The following is a 22117-nucleotide window of genomic DNA, read 5'->3' as shown; positions in this document are numbered from 1 at the left end:
CTCGGCCAGATGATCAAGGTCAACACCAACATGCTACGTCACGTTAACAGAATGTACCCTCGATAGGACATGATGAATATGGCACTTCCCCTCTGCAGTCTTCCTCCCAAAAACATCACCCAAGTCTAATCATGAGAAAATTTAGAAAAACACTAGACAGCCCAAATCGTGGGATATTCTACAAAAAAACCTGACCAGTAGTCCTCAAAACTGTCAGAGTCATTAAAAACAGGAAAAGTTTGAGGAACTGTGACACCCAAGAAGAGAAGCCTAAGGAGATGTGACAACTAAATCCTAGATGAATCTCTGCAACAGTAAAAGACGTTAGATAAAAACTAAGGAAATCTGAATGATGTATGGAGCTTGGTTAATAATCACATATCAGTATTGGTTAATTAATGGTAACAAATGTACCACATGAATATAAGATGTTACTATTAGGGGAAGTGAGGGTGGAGTGTATGAGAAAACTCTGTATTATCTCCATAATTTTTCTATAAATCTAGAACCATTCTAAAACAATAAAGATCATTTTTAAAGAGCACAGCCATATATACCATCTGGTTGAATCTGGAAATTCTATCGCTGACACACAAAGGCATCATCTGGCACAGAGGTCACATCATACGCGCTGGACAAGGACAGTTAGATAAAATTCTTGCAAATACACCACCATTTGCTTCTTGTCTGAAAAGCTTTTTTTTTTTCTCCTATCCATCTACTTGTGTTGAAAATTTTCCACCTGGTTATTTTAAAATTCAAAGCTTGTCACTTAAATATTAGAAAAAGCAAGGAGGAACAAGTCCCAGGGGAAGTCCAGCTGGGCATCAGCCAAGAAAGGCGGTGGCATGTTGGATGCCCATGTGGTAAACGCTGCCCTGAGGCCAGGCCAGGTGGCTGGCAGGGGATCGTGTCTGGGAGAAGTTCTGGGAAGAAATGCAGACCTGGTCCCTTTTACGTGGGTGCTTCCCTTGAGGATTTGAAGCACACAGAAAAAGCGGTGCTGATGACTTTCTGTTCTTTTCCATCCAGACAGAAGTCTGTCCTGACTCAACACAACACAACCTCTCAAGAGAAAAGCAAATGTGTGCACCTCTGCCCTACAATTCTGGAGCGACTTTTGCTTCTCGAAAAGAGTGATCTATAAGCTATGATGAACACTTCTGGTACTTTAATCTTCCAAGATGAGGAGTATTTCCCTCAGACGGAGGAAAATTCTGAACTGGACTGCTTAATGACATTGTCTTGACAGTATCAAGTGCTCAGAAACTAAAATTCCAGGTAGGAGCCATCTATTGTCACATTTTTGGTCCCCTTCTTTCGAGTGAGAGATGAAACTGCCAATAATTTTCACCAATAAATAAACGATTTATCTTGCTGAAGAATAATGATTACAAACCCATCAGCCACACCTATAAAAACTGACTCAGGGGTCATTGTATCTTCTGCTTGTATTCCTCCCAAACAATTCTGAGAAATGTAGGCAGCCTCTCAGAGATTTTGAGGTTTGCATCTCAAATTTTTAAAAAATAACTTAATCAGCTGCAAACAGTATAATTTCAGGAGCCCTGAATATCCCAACATATTAAAGTAAAAGTCCTCCAGAGGCTCCAGTGCATCATACACACTGTTGGGATGGAAGACTCAGCGTCACCACCCACCGAAATAATTTCCCCCAGAAAACAGGTTTTCCATCACTTTTCTATTTCCCCTGTAGACTTTCACCCTAAGGGCATGTGTGTATGTGTGTGTGTGTCTGGAAGTTACTGGCTAATCATCCTAGAATATTTCTTTGCAACAAAATTACACATGTATGTTGAAATTAGAAAAAAAATTTCTTCTCGATTGACTGTCCTTACAATTATTATCATGGTACAACTCATCGAAACCATATATATGATTCTTACATGTAAAAAGTAAAATTTTATTGGAAGGGCAACTCCTTTGCTGGACAAAATTTGGCATTTTTTATGTAGTGATCTGGGAATTTCTCAACCTTGTGCCAATGCACTACAGCAGCCTTTCTCAAAGTGGGCTCTAGAGACCCCTTGGCATCCCAGAGGCCCTTTTAGGGGTCCTCAGGATGAAAACTGTTTCTGTAATAACAATAAGATGTTATTTACCCTCTTAACTTTCATTCTGTCAGAAATAAGCGATGGAATTTTCCAGAGGCTGTATGATGTGCGATGCATTAGCTCTCTTAGCTGATGGAATGTGTGCTTGTGTATTCTTGTGTTTTAAAAGTTTTCCATTTTAATTCATTAATTCAGTACTTACCAACAGACATAACCCACATGAGCAAAAACTGGTTCTAGATAATTTTTAAAGCCAGAAAGGGATCTCAAGATGAAGCCTCTGAGAACTGATGCCGCACAGTGGCTCCAGACTGAGTTGGAGAGAGGTCTTATTTCTTTTGTAAAGTGTGAGGCAGACGGTAGGGAAGCAGAAGCTGGAAAAGAACTGGCATAGCCTTTGGACTTAGAGCACCGTCAGGCAGACTTTAGGAAAGAAAACGCACTGATCCCTCTGAGCCGCCGCCTGAAGCCCACGCTGCTGGTCGCTATTTCACAGTCAGGCCCTGTGGTACTTTGGTTTCATGCTGAAGTGTCACTTCTAACTTTCCAGGTGGTAAACTTCCAAGTAAGATGCCCATTTCACCAGGCTCCATGAACATGCAAAACCTGGCTTATATTTAGAATAAATTCAGCTTTGGCTTATCAGAAAATATAGGGAGTTGCTATGCACCTTATATTGTTTTCATATATTCGAGCTGAAAGAAGTCATTTGATTTCAATTCCTCTTGTTGAAGCTCTTGGGAAACATTTGAATGCAAATTTATATATCACATTCCACCCCGGTCATGAGGGGGGAAGAGCTGGTCTGACCGGAAAACAAGAGGATGGATTTGTTTCACTAGGATTTGTTACCAGGTCACAGATCCCCAACGTAGACATTTCAGTGCCTAACTCTGCAGTGCCACAAGGCTTACCAATGCCCAAAGTGAAGCTGCTTCTGATTTTAGGGGCGTGACTTTAGGGGAAGCAGGAAGTCACTTTTCCTCTTTGTGTTTCTTTTCAAAGTACACACAAGTCAGGAAACAACCTGAAGCAAATTCCCTGGCACAATGCACCCACACCAATTCAGAACTACCCAAACCACCTCTGAACAGCCATCCTGCCCTGGGCTAAGGTGCTTAATGCCCACAAGCCACATAGATGCCAGCAGGGAGATGTGGAAACTGGCTCAAAACAGTTAACTTTCTCTGAAACTAGATAGGTCAAAACTTAAAGCCAAATACAGTCATCTTTGCTGAAGGTGTTCAGTTACACTGAACTTCCCAACATCAGACTCCTGTGTACGCATGGGCTGAACAGAGTAACTAGTGGGCACCAGCAAAGACAGGTCCCCCTCACCATCCTCTGCTCCCTCTGGATGAACAAGAACCACCAGACTGGAACAGACCTTCAAGTTTCATAGTCCAAACCCTCGTGGCTTCCCCAGTGCCAGCCCACCTGCGTGCCCACGCACTGGGGCCTCCAGTCCCCCTGGGCCGCGTCCTCTTCCGGGGGGGCCATCCCCCTGACTCCATCCCATCACACCCAGAGTGTGAACTCCACTCTGGCGGTTCACGCCCCTCTTGCTTGGTCCTCTGCTGGTTTTAAAAAAAGACAGCCTCTGACACAAGGGCTGAAAGATATTTTAAGGAACATTCAGTAACAGGATGTTCCCTTGAGGGAAGGACAATCAGAACTGCTGAGAAAACAACTTCTAAGAGCACAGTTAGGCCAGTTCTTTGAGTTCTGGGTGAAGCAATCCTGTTTTCTTTTTTTTTTTTTTTTCCCTAGTGTCTGTTTTTCTACCAAAAGCGCAAGGAAAATAATACACTGCATAAAGGAAGCAGCTTCTTAACTTAGAATGCACTACCTGCCTGAATACATTTACTCAACAAATATCACTGAGGACTTGCTATGTGGCAGGCACTTTTGCAGGCACTTGGGGTACACCAGTGGGTAAATCAAAGTCCCAGGTCTTATTCAGCTTGCATTCTCATGGAGGAAAGTGGGTGGGAAACAATGACCTTGATAAAGAAGTAAGCTGCGCGCTCTGTCAGAAGGTGATCAGTACTATCGAAAAACAGAAGCAGATCACAGGGTCAGGGGTGGGTTGTGATTTTAAATATGGGGGTCAGAGGTGGCTCCGTGAGAAATGTCCTCTGAGGACAGGCCTGACGTGAGGGAATGGGAGGGGAGTCTAAACTGGGAGGGGGGAGGGAAGGTTCTAGGCAGAGAGAACAGGTGAAATAGGCCTTGTTTTGTCCTCCAGTGGGCTGGGAAACCTGGAACTTTGAACAGAAGACTGACATGACCCCACTTTGTGTTGAATCAGGATGGCTCCAGCCACCAGGTAGAGACTAGACCTCAAGCAAGGAGGGTACATGAATAGCTCCAAATTGTTTCCTGATCTGTAAAATGGGTGTTTAAAGTGCCTAACTCTATCACAGCCTGCTATGAGATTCAGAGCAAATCTTCATAGAAAACGCTGAGATTTATGAACTGATTCACAGAAATTCTAGTTATTATCCTTGCTATCGCAATGAATATGATGAAAGATATTCGACTAAACAAAAGCTAGCTTAGCTGTTTTGTAACCACGGATCTAAATATGAAACAAAGATTTCTAAAAAAATGAAAATGATAGCCAAAGAGACTTCTACCTAAGCCATTGCTTTCTCCTTCTCTTTCCTCTTACATACAAAGTTTTCCAACTGAAAGTTTAAACAGACTTAAGAAAGACTAAGCATGCATCTGACTTTCACTTGATCTGTGTGATGCCCAGTCTGTGTTCTGAACCCATCTTTAAATTTGGTAGTGTATATAAGAAAAAAACAGATCCTACCATTTGCAACAACATGGATGGAGCTAGAGGGTATTATGCTCAGTGAAATAAGCCAGGCAGAGAAAGACAAGTACCAAATGATTTCACTCATATGTGGAGTATAAGAACAAAGGAAAACTGAAGGAACAAAACAGCAGCACAATCACAGAACCCAAGAATGGACTGATAGTTACCAAAGGGAAAGGGACTGGGGAGGATGGGTGGGAAGGGAGGGACAAGGGCGGGGAAAAAGAAAGGGGGCATTACGATTAGCATGTATATTGTGGGAGGCATGGGGAGGGCTGTGCAACACAGAGAAGACAAGTAGTGATTTTACAGCATCTTACTATGTTGATGGACAGTGACTGTGAAGGGGTAGGTGGGGGGAACTTGGTGAAGGGGAGAACCTAGTAATCATAATGTTCTTCATGTAATTGTAGATTAATGATACCAAAATAAAATAAAAAATAAAAAATAAAAAAATTAGAAAATAAAAGATTTGGTAATGTATGTACATGGAATTAAAAAAGAACCTATGATATCACTGTATAAAACAAAATGAAATGAGAAAGATCCACCCCAGTCTACCACTCTTCATAGAAAGGTAGCTCAAAATTGACAATGAGTCAATAACTACTACATATAAAATCTTATTTAAATTAACAGGTAACATCTGAGTCATTCCTACAGACTGCTCCTGTGCCAAGGGCTTTACATTCCTTATTTCACTAAATTTTCATAAATGGTCTGTGGAAAGACATGTTATTAGCCCCATTTTATACTAAGTTGAGTAAACGTCTAAGGACACACAGCAGAGAAGTGGAATTAATGCACATATAAGGCATGGAATCTTAATCACTAACCTATACCACATTCCACCCTTAAATGCCACCCAGCATAAGCTCTTTTGAGTCTTGCTCTTTATTCTGGGATTTGGTTTTGCTCATGACAAAGTGCTTCTTTAAAAAAGCCAACAACTTGGTTTTGAAATAATTTTCGATTCACAAGCAACTGCAGAAATGGCACTGAATTCTTATACATCCTTTACCCAGCTTCCCCTAAGATCTTACATAATCACAGCACAACAATCACAACCAGGAAAAGTGACTTTTGTACCATATTATAAATACAGGCCTCATCCAGATCTCACCAGTTTTTGTTTCATTTTGTTTCATTTGGGAGGGAGGGCAGAGTATCTAGTTCTATGACATTTTATTATAGGTAGGGTTACAAAACTGGGTCATCATCAAATGAAGCTCCCTTAGGTAACCTTACCCCTTTTGGAACATCCCACCCCCACCCGACTCTTGGCAAGAGCTGATCTGTTTGCAATCACTGTAACTGTCATTTTGAGAATGTCATAGAAATGGAATCATATGGCATGTAACCTTTGAGTTACATGCTTGGTGGACTCAGCATGTACCCTCCAGGCAAAGGACTTCTTTGCTCACGGCTCTTGAAGACAGCTCTTATATCAAGGAGGAAAAAGGACTGGTATTAAGAGGAAAAAGCATGTGATTCTCCTGTCACAAATGTGCTTGCTCAAAGCAGTCTCAACCACCAGGGCTCTTTATGCCACTTCCCTGCAATGGAAAGGGTTGGAAAAGTTAACGCCAGGGTTAGTTTCAAGGCAGAATGGCACCTCCCTGAAACACTCCCAGCTGCGCATCAGCATGTGACGTGCTGCTTGGGCCAGAGCCCCCTAAGGTCCCCTGGGTCTACTGAAGGGCCTTGACACCCAGGCCCCCAAGCCTGAACACAGGGAGGGGCTCAGGTATCACACTAACCTGTCCTCTAAATTAAAATCAGACGTACATGAAAGGAATGTTTTGTGTAGTTCTTTTACCAGATCACAAATCCAGGTGATTGGGAGCAGTCTGCAGGTAGCTGGTGACATCAAGCCCAGCACAAGCCCTGCTGTCAGAATTCTGGGCTCTGCACCCTTCCTCCCACACTTATTCAAGGTCTTTAGCTGTCTGTAAAATGGAAGCAAAAAATCCTGTTCTACTAGTTTCACAGAACTGGCTAGAGATATAAATGAGAAAAGAGTTTAAATGCAAAAATAACTATGCAAATGCAAGTTCCTTCACCATCACTCTGTCCCTTTGTCCCAGAAGGGACCTATGACTCAGGCTCATTTGTTTGTTCATTAGTTCATTCATTCATTCACACACTTCTGATGTGCCAGGCACTATACTGGATGATGGGGCTAATCTAGTTAACAATTAATACGTAACCTGGTTAATAACCTGGGGTGGTGGAGCAGACAAGCAGATGGTTGTGCTTCCAGGTGGTGGGGAAGCGCAAGTGTTACAGAAGACACTGAGGGTGCAGAGAGAAGGACGGGGGGTCCAGAAAGATTTTCAGAGAAGAAATAAATGGGGCTACAAAGATGTCTGCACAAAGAACAGAAAAAAATAAATAAAACAATCTAAATGTTCATCAACAAGGGAGTGGCTAAATAAACTATGGTCTATCTGCACACTGAGGTCATTGTTGCAAACAATGAGACAGGCCATGAGAACCGACATGCAAAGATCTCCATGTGTTGGTGGCCTATGTACATAGGCATGTACATGGCTGACATGCTCTGCCCAGGGGAATGAAAGCATGGAGATAAACGAGAGACTTTCACATTCTGCTTTGGTATGTCACTATGGTTTGACTGTTTTACAATGAATGTGGGTTCGCGTATTATTTGTGTGTTAAAAAGGCTGAAATTAATCTGCACATGTATTATGCTTCTAATCTGAAGGAAAATCACACATACATATATATATATATACACAAACATACACTGACAAATAGTTTGGAAGGATAGTGTTTGGTCTCATTGTGATTATAAATATTTATGAAGATTATAAAAATACTTCTCTGAATTTTTTACATTTTAAACATAAAATCATTTAATAATCTTATGAAATAAAGTAAAAAAAGTCTTTTTATTTTAAAATATAGATTCACATAAAGATGTAAAGAAACATACAGGGAAGTTCCATGTCACCTACCTCACCAATGTGCACATTTTACATAACTGTAGCACATTGTCAAAACCAGGAAACTGGACTTCCGGCTCAAGATGGCAGCATGAGCAGGGTGGCAAAATCTCCTAAAACCATATATATTTTTGAAAATACAACAAATACAACTATTTCTAAAAGAGAGACCAGAGGATACAGTACAACAGCCAGGCTACATCTACATCTGCAAGAACTCAGCATCTCACAAAGGGGTAAAGATACAAGCCACGGCCTGGTGGGACCTGAGCACTCCCCCCAACCCAGCTCACTGGCAGGAGGAGAGGAGTCGGAGCAGGGAGGGAGTGGAAGCGCAGGACTGCTAAATACCCAGCCGTAGTAATCTGCACCAGGAACACAGACACACATTGCATGGTGTGCTGGATATTAGAGAAACGGAAGGGCAGGGTCAGAGATGGAGACTGCGAGCGGGTCCCCACAGCCAGCTCCCCTGGGACAAAAGAAAAGTGGGTGCTTTTTAAAAGTCTTAAAGGGACAAGGGCTCAACAGCTGAACAAAATCATCCCAGCATATTCAGTCCAGCAGCCTGGGAATCTTGAGAATCTTTGGGCTCCCTAACCCCCTGGGGGGTAAAGCAGCCCCAAAGCCCCTCACAGCAAGAAGCAGCCTACCATTTGCTCCCCCTGACCAGCACTACAAGTGAACTGACTGACCTGCCACAGCTGTGGAGCAGCTGGAAAGCGGCCTCACCTACAGCAACCACACATAGTCTCCTCCCAGCGTACAGTTAATGGGGACAGACAGTGGGAGCTGGAGCACGGTCTGGAAGGCACGAAGGGGTGCCATTCTTGAAGGAGAACACATCCGGTGTGGCTGCGACCCTCCGCAGTGTTCTAGGCTAGCACAAGGGTGGCCCCACCCACGGCAGCTCAGGAGATTGTCCCAGAGTCTTCCTGGTGTGCAGATAACTGGCACAGGCAGTGGAAGCTGGAGCAGGGTCCGGAAACCACAAAGGGCCGCAATGCTCACAGGAGAACACACCCAGCATGGCTGCGAACCCCTGCAGCGCTCTAGGTTAGCCTGAGGGTGGCCCCACCCACGGCAGCTCAGGAGATTGTCTCAGAGTCTGCTCCCGGGGTGTGGGTAACCGGGACAGGCAGCAAAGAAGGGCAAGGGGACCAACAAGCAGGAAGGGACTTTGTTATCCCACCTGACACATGTGCAACCTGCCTGTGACCATTTCTATCAGCATGAAAAGGCAGAAGAATCTGATCCAGTCAAAAATCACTCAGACAACCACAGAGAGAGGACCCGGTGAGATAGATTTGAACAATCTTCCTGAAAAAGAATTAAAAATAAAAGTCATAACCATGCTGATGGACCAGCAGAGAAATATGCAAGAGCTAAAGGATGAAGTCTGGAGGGAGATAACAGAAATGAAACAATTGATAAAAGCGATTAAGAGCAGACTGGATGGGGTGCAAGAGACTGTTAATGGAACAGAAATCAGAGAACAGGAATACAGAGAAGCTGAGGCAGAGACAGATAAAAGGATCTCTAAGAATGAAAGAATATTAAGAGAACTGTGTGACCAATCCAAATGGAACAATATTCATATAATAAGGGTACCAGAAGAAGAAGAAGAGAGAAAAAGGGATAGAAACTATCTTTGAAGAAATAATTGCTGAAAACTCCCCCAAGCTAGAGAAGGAAATAGTGTCTCAGACCATGGAAGCCCACAGAACTCCCAACACAAGGGACCCAAGGAGGACAACACCAAGACATATAATAATTAAAATGGCAAAGATCAAAGACAAGGACAGAGTATTAAAGGCAGCCAGAGAGAGAAAAAAGATCACCTACAAAGGAAAACCCATCAGGCTATCATCAGACTTCTCAACAGAAACCTTACAGGCCAGAAGAGAATGGCATGATATATTTAATGCAATGAAACAGAAGGGCCTTGAACCAAGAATACTGTATCCAGCATGATTACCATTTAAATTTGATGGAGAGAGTAAACAATTTCCAGACAAGCAAAAGTTGAGGGAATTTGCCTCCCACAAACCACCTCTACAGGGTATTTTAAAGGGACTGCTCTAGATGTAAGCACTCCTAAGACTAAATACATGCCACCAGAGAAAATAAAATCACAGCAAAGAAAGCAAACCAACCAAATACTAACTAAAGGCAAAAAATAAAATCAACTATCCACAAAAACAGTCAAAGGAAACACAAACAAAGTACATAGGAAAACACTTAACATATAAAGAATGGAGGAGGAAGAATAAGAAGGGAGAGAAATAAAGAATCATCAGACTGTTTTTATAATAGCTTAATAAGAGAGTTAACTGAGATGGTTAGATAGTAAAGAAGCTACCCTTGAACCTTTGGTAACCAAAAATCCAAAGCCTGCAATGGCAACAGGTATATATCTACTGATAATCACCCTAAATATAAATGGACTGAATGCACCAATCAAAAGACACAGAGTAAGAGAATCAATAAAAAAGCAAGACCATCTATATGCTGCTAACAAGAGACTCATCTCAAACCCAAAGACATACACAGACTAAAAGTCAAGGAACGGTAAAAGATATTTCATGCAAACAATGGGGAGAAAAAAGGAGGTGTTGCAGTACTTATATCAGACAAAATAGACTTCAAAACAAAGAAAGTAACAAGAGATAAAGAAGGACATTACATAATGAAAAAGGGGTCAGTCCAACAAGAGGAAATAACCATTATAAATATATATGCACCCAACACAGGAGCACCGACATATGTGAAATAAATACTAACAGAATTAAAGGAGGAAATAGAATGCAGTGCATTCATTTTAGGAGACTTCAACACACCACTCATACCAAGGGACAGATCCACCAGACAGAAAATAAGTAAGGACACAGAGGCACTGAGCAACACACTAGAACAGATGGACTTAACAGACATCTACAGAACGCTACACCCAAAAGCAGCAGGATACACATTCTTCTCAAGTGCACGTGGAACATTTTCCAGAATAGACCATATACTAGGTCACAAAAAGAACCTCAGTAAATTCAAAAACATTGAAATTCTACCAACCAACTTCTCAGATCACAAAGGTATAAAACTAGAAATAAATTGTACAAAGAAAAGAAAAAGGCTCACAAACACATAAAGGCCTAACAACATGATCCTAAATAATCAATGGATCAATGACCAAATTAAAACAGAGATCAATCAATATACGGAGACAAATGACAACAACAGCACAAAGCCACAACTTCTGTGGGACGCAGCAAAGGCAATTCTAAGAGGAAAGTATATTGCAATCCAGGCCTATTTAAAGAAAGAAGAACAATCCCAAATGAATACTTTAAAGTCACAATTATTGAAATTGGAAAAATAAGAACAAATGAGGCCCAAAGTCAGCAGAAGGGGGGACATAATAAAGAACAGAGAAGAAATAAATAAAATTGAGAATAATAAAACAATAGAAAAAAATCAATGAAACGAAGAGCTAGTTCTTTGAGAAAATAAACAAAATAGATAAACCCCTAGTCAGACTTATTAAGAGAAAAAGAGAATCTACATACATAAACAGAATCAGAAATGAGAAAGGAAAAATCACAACAGACCCCACAGAAATACAAAGAATTACTAGAGAATACTATGAAAATCTATATGCTAACAAGCTGAAAAACCTAGAAGAAATGGACAACTTCCTAGAAAGATACAATCTTCCAAAGCTGACCAAGGAAGAAACAGAAAATCTAAACACACCAATTGCCAGCAACGAAATTGAATTGGTAATCAAAAAACTACCCAAAAACAAAACCTCCGGGCCATATGGATTCACTGCTGAATTTTACCAGACATATAAAGAAGACATACTACTCATTCTCCTTAAAGTTTTCCAAAAAACTAGACGAGGAGGGAATACTTCCAAACTCATTCTATGAAGCCAGCATCACTCTAATATCAAAACCAGGCAAAGAAATCACACACAAAAAAAATTACAGAACTACATCCCTGATGAACATAGATGCAAAAATACTCAACAAATTATTAGCAAACCAAATTCAAAAATACATCAGGAGGATCATATGCCATGATCAAGTGGGATTCATCTCAGGGATGCAAGGATGGTACAACATTCGAAAATCCATGAACACCATTCACCACATCAACAAAAAGGACAAAAACCACATGATCATCTCCATAGACGCTGAAAAAGCATTTGACAAAATTCTACATCCATTCATGATAAAAACACTCAACAAAATGGGTATTAAGGGCAACTACCTCAACATAATAAAGGCCATATATGATAAACCCACAGCTAACATCATACTGAACAGTGAGAGGCTGAAAGCTTTTCCTCTGAGATCGGGAACAAGACAGGGATGCCACTCTCCCCACTGTTATTCAACACCTCACACCGGTATTGGAGGTCCTAGCCATGGCAATTAGACAAAAGAAAGAAATACAAGGCATCCAGATTGGTAAAGAAAAAGTCAAACTGTCACTATTTGCAGATGACATGATATTGTACATAAAAAACCCTAAAGACTCCACTCCAAAACTACTAGAACTAATATCTGAATTCAGCAAAGTTGCAGGATACAAAATAAATACACAGAAATCTGTTGCTTTCCTATACACTAATGATGAACTAGCAAAAAGAGAAATCAGGAAAACAATTCCACTCACAATTGCATTTTAAAAAAGTATAAAATACCTAGGAATAAACATAACCAAGGAAGTGAAAGACCTATACCCTGAAAACTACAAGACACTCTTAAGAGAAATTAAAGACGACACTAACAAATGGAAACTCATCCCATGCTCTTGGCTAGGAAGAATCAATATTGTCAAAATGGCCATCTTGCCTAAAGCAATATACAGATTCAATGCAATCTCTATCAAAATACCAACAGCATTCTTCAACAAACTGGAACAAATAGTTCTAAAATTCTATGGAACCACAAAAGACCTCGAATAGTCAAGCAATCCTGAGAAGGAAGAATAAAACAGGGGAGATTTTGCTTCCCAACTTCAAGCTCTACTACAAAGCCACAGTAATCAAGACAATTTGGTACTGGCACAAGAAGAGACCCACAGATCAGTGGAATAGAATAGAGAATGCAGATATTAACCCAAACATATACAGTCAATTAATATATGATAAAGGAGCCATGGATATATAATGGGGAAATGACAGCCTCTTCAACTGCTGGTGTTGGCAAAACTGGACAGCTACATGTAAGAGAATGAAACTGGATCATTGTCAAACCCCATATACAGAAGTAAATACAAAATGGATCAAAGACCTGAATGTAAGTCATGAAACCATAAAACTCTTAGAAAAAAACATAGGCAAAAATCTCTTGGACATAAACATGAGCAACTTCTTCATCAACATATCCCCCCAGGCAAGGGAAACAAAAGCAAAGATAACAAGTGGGACTATATCAAGCTGAAAACTTCTGTACAGCAAAGGACATCATCAATAGAACAAAAAGGCATCCTTTGTAGTAGAGCTTGAAGTATGGGAGAATATATTCATAAATGACAGATCTGATAAAGGGTTGACATCGAAATTATATAAAGAGCTCACACACCTCAACAAAGAAAAAGCAAATAAGCCAATTAAAAAATGATCAGAGGATCTGAACAGACAGTTCTCCAAAGAAGAAATTCAGATGGCAAATAGACACATGAAAAGATGCTCCACATCGCTAATCATCAGAGAAATGCAAATTAAAACCACAATGAGATATCACCTCACACCAGTAAGGATCGCCACCATCCAAAAGACAAACAACAACAAATGTTGGCGAGGTTGTGGAGAAAGGGGAACCCTCCTACACTGCTGGTGGAAATGTAAACTAGTTCAACCATTGTGGAAAGCAGTATGGAGGTTCCTCAGAATGCTCAAAATAGAAATACCATTTGAACCAGGAATTCCACTCCTAGGAATTTACCCTAAGAATGCAGCAGTCCAGTTTGAAAAAGACATGTGCACCCATATGGTTATCGCAGCACTATTTACAATAGCCAAGAAATGGAAGCAACCTAAGTGTCCATCAATAGATAAATGGATAAAGAAGATGTGGTACATATACACAATGGAATATTATTCAGCCATAAGAAGAAAACAAATCCTACCATTTGCAACAACATGGATGGAGCTAGAGGGTATTATGCTCAGTGAAATAAGCCAGGCAGAGAAAGACAAGTACCAAATGACTTCACTCATCTGTGAAGTATAAGAACAAAGAAAAAAACTGAAGGAACAGAACAGCAGCAGACTCACAGAACCCAAGAATGGACTAACAGTTACCAAAGGGAAAGGGACTGGGGAGGATGGGTGGGAAGGGAGGGATAAGGGGGGAGGAAAGTGGGGGGGCATTAGTATTAGCAGACATAATGTAGGGGTGGGGCATAGGGAGGGCTGTACAACACAGAGAAGACAAGTAGTGATTCCATAGCATCTTTCTATGCTGATGGACAGTGACTGCAATGGGGCATGTAGGGGGGACTTAGTGATGGGGGGAGTCTAGTAAACATAATGTTCCTCATATAATTGTAGATTAATGATACAAAAAAAAATACTAAAATAAATAAATAAAACCAGGAAACTGACATTGGTACCATCCACAGACCTTATTTAGATTGCACCATTACACATGGACTCATCTGTATGTGCACATGTTATATGTTTGTATGTGTGTATTGTGTGTAGTTCCTTATATGTGCAGCTTTGTGTATCTATCATCACAAGAAAGTTTGTATTAAAAAGCATATACATGGCTATAAACTGTTCACTTTTTATCTTGCTTCTATCTTCTCTACCAAAGGAAAAAAACCCTTCAAATTAAAGAAAGTAAAATAAAAAGTATAAAGAACTTGAAACTCAAAACAGGTGGCAGGTATAAAGGAGTATCACCAGTTAGAAACAAATCATATCTCCAAACTGAGGCAAATTACATATAGCCTTGGGAAAGAATCAGCAGATCTTATCACAGAAACACAGTTCTATTTTCTAGGAAGACATAGAGAAGAAGAAAAGTTTTAGATGAACAGAGATGGACAGATTTTGTCCCTCTATTCGTAAGGAAAGCAACATCGATTCTGGTTAAGTACAGAATCATTGAGAGATAGAAATCCACAGCAAAACTTCAGAGGGGGTTATCAAATGTGCCTATCAGCATGCAGAAAACTGTCACATCTAGAAGTTCAGCTCACCAGCAAGAAGTCAGGTCTTATTTCAAAATAAATTCCAAACTGATCTCTAGTTTTTCTGTGATAGTTACTAGCCCAATGTATCAAGGAACATCTCAGAATGTAAGATAGAGAGCTAAATGTTGTGGGAAAAAATTAAGCAGATTAATTACTGGTTGAATGGTAGGTAAGGGAGTTGACTTAATGAACTGATGTCCATTCAGAGGTTGCCTTTATTAACAGGCCAACTGGCTCTGGTCTTAGTTAGATTAGAATTCAGATTTCCATCAATGAATTGGAAGGTGATTTGCTAATCTATAGAGACTCAAGGTTCAAAATGGCCACAGTAGGTTGGGAATTGGGACAACGGAGTAAGTTGTTATCAGGATAAATGTGACGGTAGGCTCAAATTCGAAAAATCAATAAATATACAAGATGCAGTAGAGCTTTGACTTTGCAGCAATTAATGAGAAAAAAGACCTGGGGATTTCAGTTAACCTCACCCTCAGCATTAACCATTAACATTCATCAAAAAGGTAATGCAAATTGCATTACTAGAAATATAGTGTCCACAACACAAGAGATTACGGCCTTCACTGAACTTGACATATGACTCTTCAAAGTAACACCAGTGTTACTAAACTCTTTCAGTAAACAGAGGAGGTAAGAATAGTTCCCACCTAGTTTTATGAGATCAACAATATTGATACCAAAACCTGACATTACAAAAACAAACTTATAGACCAATTCTCCTCATGAACATCACTGTACAATAAAAAATTTTATTGGCTTTTGTTCCTTACTATTTCCTGAGTGACAGGAGTGCTTTGTTATGCTGGTGAGATGACTCATGGTATTCTAGATAACTTCAGGATGGGGACTAGTCACAAGAATGGTGACCCATATGGTAAGAGGGTTGAGGCTTTGAGCCAAGTGATAGCAGCCCAACCTGACCTCTAGGAAGAGGAGGGAGGTCTGGAGACTGTATCCACTCACATGGCCAATAATATAATCAGTTATGCGTATAATGAAACCCCAATAAAAACTCTGGACCCTGACGCTCAGTACACTTTTCTATTCAGTGCACACACTGCCATGCCAGGAGGGTGACACACCCTAAGTCAATGAGGCAAGGGCAGGGAAGCTCTGCATTAGGGACCCTCCCAGACCTCACCCTATGTGTATCCTTAGTAACAACTGTACTCATCTATATAGCACTGTTCTGAGCTCTGTGAATTATTCTAACAAATTATTGAACCAGAGGTCATCATGGGAACCTCCAAACTTATAGACAGTCAGCAAGAAGTGCAGGTGGACTGGGAACCCCCCGAGGCTTATGGTTGGCATTTGAATTGAGGGTAGTCTTGTGGCAGACTTTGTCTTTAGACTATGAGGTCTGCACTAACTCTGGGCAGTTAGCACCAGAACTGAAGTACAGTACACCCAAGCATCCCAGTTTGGCAATGAAACAGAATAAACATAAATGCAAAAGCCTTTAGCTGAATATCAGCAAACGGAATCTACCACAGTACATCATGACCAAGTGGAATTTATCCCAGGGACACAACACTCGTTTAACATTTGAAAATCAAATTGATGCAATTTATTGCATTAGGAGAAACATGGAGAAAACCCGTATGATTATCGCAGTAGATGCAGAAAATGAATCTGACAATATCTGACACCCATCACCATAAAAAATAAAAACTCCAGCAAACTTGGAAAAGGCAAAAATAATCTTCAATGTTTTCAAGGAAGGGCATCTACAAAAAATCCACAGTTAAACATTATGCTTGGTGATCAGGAACAGAAATATCCACTCTCCCCACTTTTATTCAGCACGGTGCTTGAGTTCTGGAGAGGTGAAATAAGGAAAGGAACAGAGATAAAGGAACAAGGATTGGAAAAGTAGAAATAAAACTGTCTCTTTCTGCAAATAGAAACATTATTGTCTATACAGAAAATCCAAGGACTCTAACCAAAAAAACCCCAAAACCAAAAAAACCTCTTAGAACTAAAAAGTGAATTTAGCAAGGTTGTAGGATAAATGATCAATATACACAAAAATCCACTTACTTTCTATATATTAATAGTAAACAATTGGAAAATGAAAGCAAGTATGCTACTTACTAGCATTAAAACATAGAATATTTTAAATTTAACTAACAAGTAAGACCTCTATATCAAAACATAAAAATTTGCTGAGAGAAATTAAGGAAGGCCTTAATAAATGGAGAGAATGTGTTCATGGACTGGAAGTCTCAATATTATAAAGATGTCATCTTCCCCTGAATTGATCTATAAATACAATCCAGTTGCAAACAAAATCACAGCAGGCTCTTCCGTAAAAATTGTCAACTGTCAAGCTGAGTCTGAGATTCAACAGAAACAGGCAAAAGACCTGAAGTGAAATTTCATCAAAAAGGATGTATTATTGATCAATAAGCAGAAGATACCAAAATCTTTTCTAAGTCTAAAGTTAGACATCAGAGAAGTGAAGTGCAAATTTAAATTGCAATGACTTAACATTTCACATCCATTAAGCAGTCTAAGATTTTGAAAACTAACTACATCAAATGTTGGCAAGGATGCGTGCGGGTGAAGCAACTGGAACTCTCACTGTTTCCGGGAATGTAACTTGGTACATTCAGAGGAACAACCAGCAGCTCCTCTCCTAGCTATTTTCCCAAGACATATGCCCCCCAAAAGACTTGCACACAAATATTCACAGCTGCTTTATTTGTAACAGCCAACAGCCAGAAACATCCCAAATGCTCACCAAATAGATAAACAAAATGTGGCACGCTCATACAACCAAGCACTATCAGCTAAAAACAAAACAAAAAAAATAGCACTATTGATAAAACAACACAGATGAATCTCAAAACATCACATTGAATGAAAGAAACCTCACAAACAAGAATACATACTTTATGCATCCGTTTATTTAAAGTTCAAGAGCTGGCAAAACTCCTTTATGACAATAGACATCAAAACAATGCTGCTGATGGGAGGTGGGGATTGGCTGGCTGGAAGCATGAGGGAACTTTCTGAGGTTCTATATCTTGACTGAAGTGGGGCTCACATGGTATCTCCAGTTATCAAAACTCACTGAGTTGTGCACTTAAGTTCTATGCACACTTAATTGTATATCAGTCTCACCTCGATGGATAAAACCTTTCTTTGTGGGACTTAAAAGCAACTATCCTAGCAAAAGTGGAGCACATTTTTCAAATTGACTTTGAACAAAGAAGTCACTTGATTATCAGCTCCTTGGAGAAACTCAAGGAAAACTCAGATGGAGAAGGGGAAAACCGTATAATTTCTCATGGAGTCAGGAGTTAGAAAAATTATGCAGAGACAATCCCCAGGGACTGACATTCGCTTGCTTAGCCATTCTCACCATAACTATTCAGTGAATACTACTCTGAGTCAGGCCCTGCTTTTGGGGAGACAGAGTCCTTTCCTTATGGAGCATATACTCTCTAAGAAGACAGACAAGGAGACTAACAAATAATGGGCTGTGTCGAATGCAGTGAAGGAAGTCCACAAGAATGTGTAATTGGGAGTCAACAGAGGGGTGGGGAGGACCAAAGCAGTTTAGAGTGACCAGGGAAGACCTCTTGGAAGAAGTGGAGTTTGAGCTGTGTCATGGGACTTAGGGCAGATGGAAGAACATTGTGGAAAGTGCAAAGGTCCTGAGGCAGAAAGGAGGGCAAAGTGAATAAGGAAATGAAAGGCAATTGTATGACTGGTGCTTACAAACAAGCAGGTTGGAGAGAGCAGGATGGACTTGGGTTGGAGAGCTGGGTGGGGGCCAAAGCATGCCAGGCCTATGCTCTGAGTGACAGGAAGGACTCTGAGTGACAGTCTAAGACAATAGGAAGCTGCTGAAGGGTTTCCAGCAGCAGGTGAAGGGATCTGTCCCTGAGGATGATGGATCACAGTGGGAACCAAGCTGGAAGCCAAGAGACCGCTTAGGAAGCTATGGCGGTGGTGTTGGCAAGAGCAGAGAGGGCAGGAAAGCAGATTTAAGCTCTACTCTGAAAGTAGAACTGATGGAACTTGATGCATTCATCATGAAAAATGAGGAAAGGAAGGATGGGCAAATGCCAGTATCATTTACTAAGATGGGGAATTCTGGGGTGGAACAGGTCTGTGGGGGTCATCAAGAATTTTACTTTAACATACCTAACACACAGCCAGCAAAAATGCTAAGGAGGTGGGTGGGTATGTGAGCCTGAAGCTCAGCAGAGGACTGGGCTGGAGATACAAAGCTCAAGGTCATCATCACACAGAATGTTGGTACGAGGAGCCCAGAGGAAGTCCCAGGGAGGGTGTCTCAGAGGAACGAGAAGTAGGTCTAGGAATCACCCCCACATTCATAAGTCCTGTCATGAGCAGAGGAGGGGCAGTAGGGTGGAAAGAAAGCCAGGAAGATGGTGTGTCCAGAAGCTCCCCACTGTGTTCTCAGGACCCAAAATAGCCCCTGGCATACAGCACTCCCTCACAAAGCATGTGCTAAATGCGTGAAGGAAGGAAGGATTTGTGTGGGGGGTACCCTTGCCAGATGTTATTGAAAGATGCAACAAGGGTGGCCAAAGAGGAGCCCGCTGGCATTAGCTGCAAGGGAAATAGCTACGGTGTCGGCCCTGGGAGCACAGCTCGGGCAGCGGGGTGAAGCGAGGCCGGGCGCTCCCGCTGCATGGAGATCCAGATGACACTGACTTGCACGCAGACACAATCCTAGAAGGATTCAATCTGCCTTGGGACCAGCACATTTTCACTGCTGTGCAGACTCACTGAGGCCTTCTCATGGATGGCTCCTGACGTGCAAGCCTGGCCACAGCTGCCATGGGAGATGCGAGCAGGCCTCCCACTGCCCAGGTTCGGGGATTCTGGCTATTTCACCAACTTCCCGGTAGGGCGCCACCCACTTCCCAACCCTGGCATGGGAGCTCTCAGCCCCAGGTACCAGGCCCCCAACCTCAGCTGCACACGTTTCCACCCTCTTCCACTGCCTGCCTGCAGTTGGGGGATGGGAGAGGTCCCCACACCTCTGATCCCTTCCACTGTCAGACAGAAAACAGTAAATAAATCACACAACTCCACTTACCGGGAACAGTTAGAACGGAGGGGGATTTTTCAGGCTGTTCACTGACGCGGCTGCTGTTCTGAACCCAGAAAATGCTGACGGGCTCAGGCGGGCCCACGGCCTGACAGGTAAGGTTGAAGGCTGTATTTCTGGTGACATTCATGCTCTCAGGCTGTCTAGTGAAGTGAGGAAGTCCTGCAGACAAAGAATTAAGGGAAAGAGTGTTTCAGATCCATAAGCAAAGGCAGAGTCCCAAAGGGAATGGAAACCGTACTAGAACTTGGCAATAGGAGATTCTTTTTATACACCACCTCAGGTCTGAAATGGCCAGTTTTTACTTCTGAAAGTTGCATAAGAAAGAGCAGAGGCTAATTCCTACCTGCCTAGTTTTGACTGACTTTCTAGGACACTTTCTCAAGAAGGGTTGTAAAGGTGATTCAGAACTGGTTTTACCAGAAAGGAGGCCTGGCAGTTCTGAAAGCAGGTGTTGCTCAAACTCCTGAGATAGGTGAGTAGGTTTTCAGTATTTCTTACCAAAATAAACACAAAGCAAAAACAAAGCCAAGTTATAGGCCTGCCCTTTTATGAGAACAGTCTGTTGTGTGTGAGACTTGCAGATAGATGATAATGAATTTTAAAATGTGTACATTTGTATAGGGCTGAACACTTTTCAGAGTGTGTTTACATGAAAACAGTGCAGACACAGTTACAACCCTAAGATCTCCAACTGTAATTCCAGAATCAAGGCCGTAAGGGGGACTTTAGGAATATCTCAGAGGAAACCAGCTGGTACTTACTGACTGATGCATGTGCCAAAAATTTAACAAACAGGTCAAGCTAACTGTTCTCAGGCATTTAAATTGTGCTCTTTGAGGACTGGGAACTCACAGATCTGGTCCCAGTAGGAATGACAGGGCAATGGTAAAATGGGATTCTTCTTTCCTGTTTCAAATGTAAAATTCCATTGGGACCTAACATGTTTTTGCCTTGGGCGTTTTTCTGAGATTCGGACAAGTAAAATGTCCTCTAACTACTTTCCCCATATTAACAGCAGATCCACCCCCACCCTGGATCCAGGCTGATGCTGACATAACCCTGAGGCTCTGGCTATCCAGCCTGGAATGGGCCTGAAGCAAAGCTCTAAAACAGACTCCTCTGTGGGGCCTCCCTCCCACAGGCCTCCAGCAGCAGCAATGCTGAGATTTGCAGAAGAATATGGGTGATAAAGGAGCCTTTCAGTGAGTGACACTTGTAGCGAACTTCCTTGAAAATGCTAATGACCCTGCGATGAGGAGCCACAGGAAATATAGAAAAGGGGGCCATGCAGGGAGTGACCACCTGGGGTGCTTCCTCTTAGGAGTCTGACTTCACAGGCCTTGCCATTGCAGAACCCCAGCCTGCCAACCTGACACCCAGGGCATCAAATCCAGGACCTGAGCTCAGCTGGCCTGGCCCACCTGTGCATCCACTCCTGTTCCTACTAGAGTTCAAGTTCTTTGAGGGCAGAGACGCCTTCTTCTTGTCTGATGTCTCACTTCTCACCCCCACAGAACATGTCATGTTACAGAACAGGACTGAACCACACACCTGACAAATCGTTGGGCCCAAAAAGGAGGCCCAGACTGAGTTGCTGACCAGTCAGGAAAACTGCCCACCCTCCCTGGTTTCCCCTCCTGCATTCACAAGACAAGAAATGACGCTGAGTAAGAGGCAAAGTGCCACTTGGTCATGTGAGTGCCAGCACTGAGACCTGGGTAGTGGAATGTGGGTAAAATTGTAATATTTCCAGAATATCTCGCCTGGCTTTAGTGCATCTGCATATCAACAGGCATTCCTCAGGGGATGGGTAAAAGTCCATCTCCATATCAATGGGTAATTATCTGGACGACAAGGGCTTATCTGAATCTGAAAGGTTAAGGAGGTGCTGGCTGGCTTCTGCCAGAGCAGGAAAGAGAAA

At 41.8% G+C, this 22117-nt stretch overlaps 1 protein-coding gene across 3 annotated transcripts in view; it reads right to left on the bottom strand.

Moving 5' to 3' along the window:
- MERTK (MER proto-oncogene, tyrosine kinase) overlaps positions 1 to 22117 on the bottom strand; it is a 107992-nt gene that overhangs the window by 54189 nt on the left and 31686 nt on the right. For all 3 annotated transcript variants that reach the window (XM_036905061.2, XM_036905062.2, XM_057497002.1), the window contains one exon: positions 20182 to 20355. In XM_036905061.2, the coding sequence (XP_036760956.2) occupies positions 20182 to 20355 (174 nt within the window). The remainder of the gene's footprint in view (positions 1 to 20181; positions 20356 to 22117) is intronic.

This window comes from Manis pentadactyla, chromosome 2 (genome assembly GCF_030020395.1).
Source record: "Manis pentadactyla isolate mManPen7 chromosome 2, mManPen7.hap1, whole genome shotgun sequence".
Classification (NCBI taxonomy): domain Eukaryota; kingdom Metazoa; phylum Chordata; class Mammalia; order Pholidota; family Manidae; genus Manis; species Manis pentadactyla.
The sequence above is the reverse complement of the archived record's forward strand: the minus strand, read 5'-3'. Positions and strand labels throughout refer to the sequence as shown.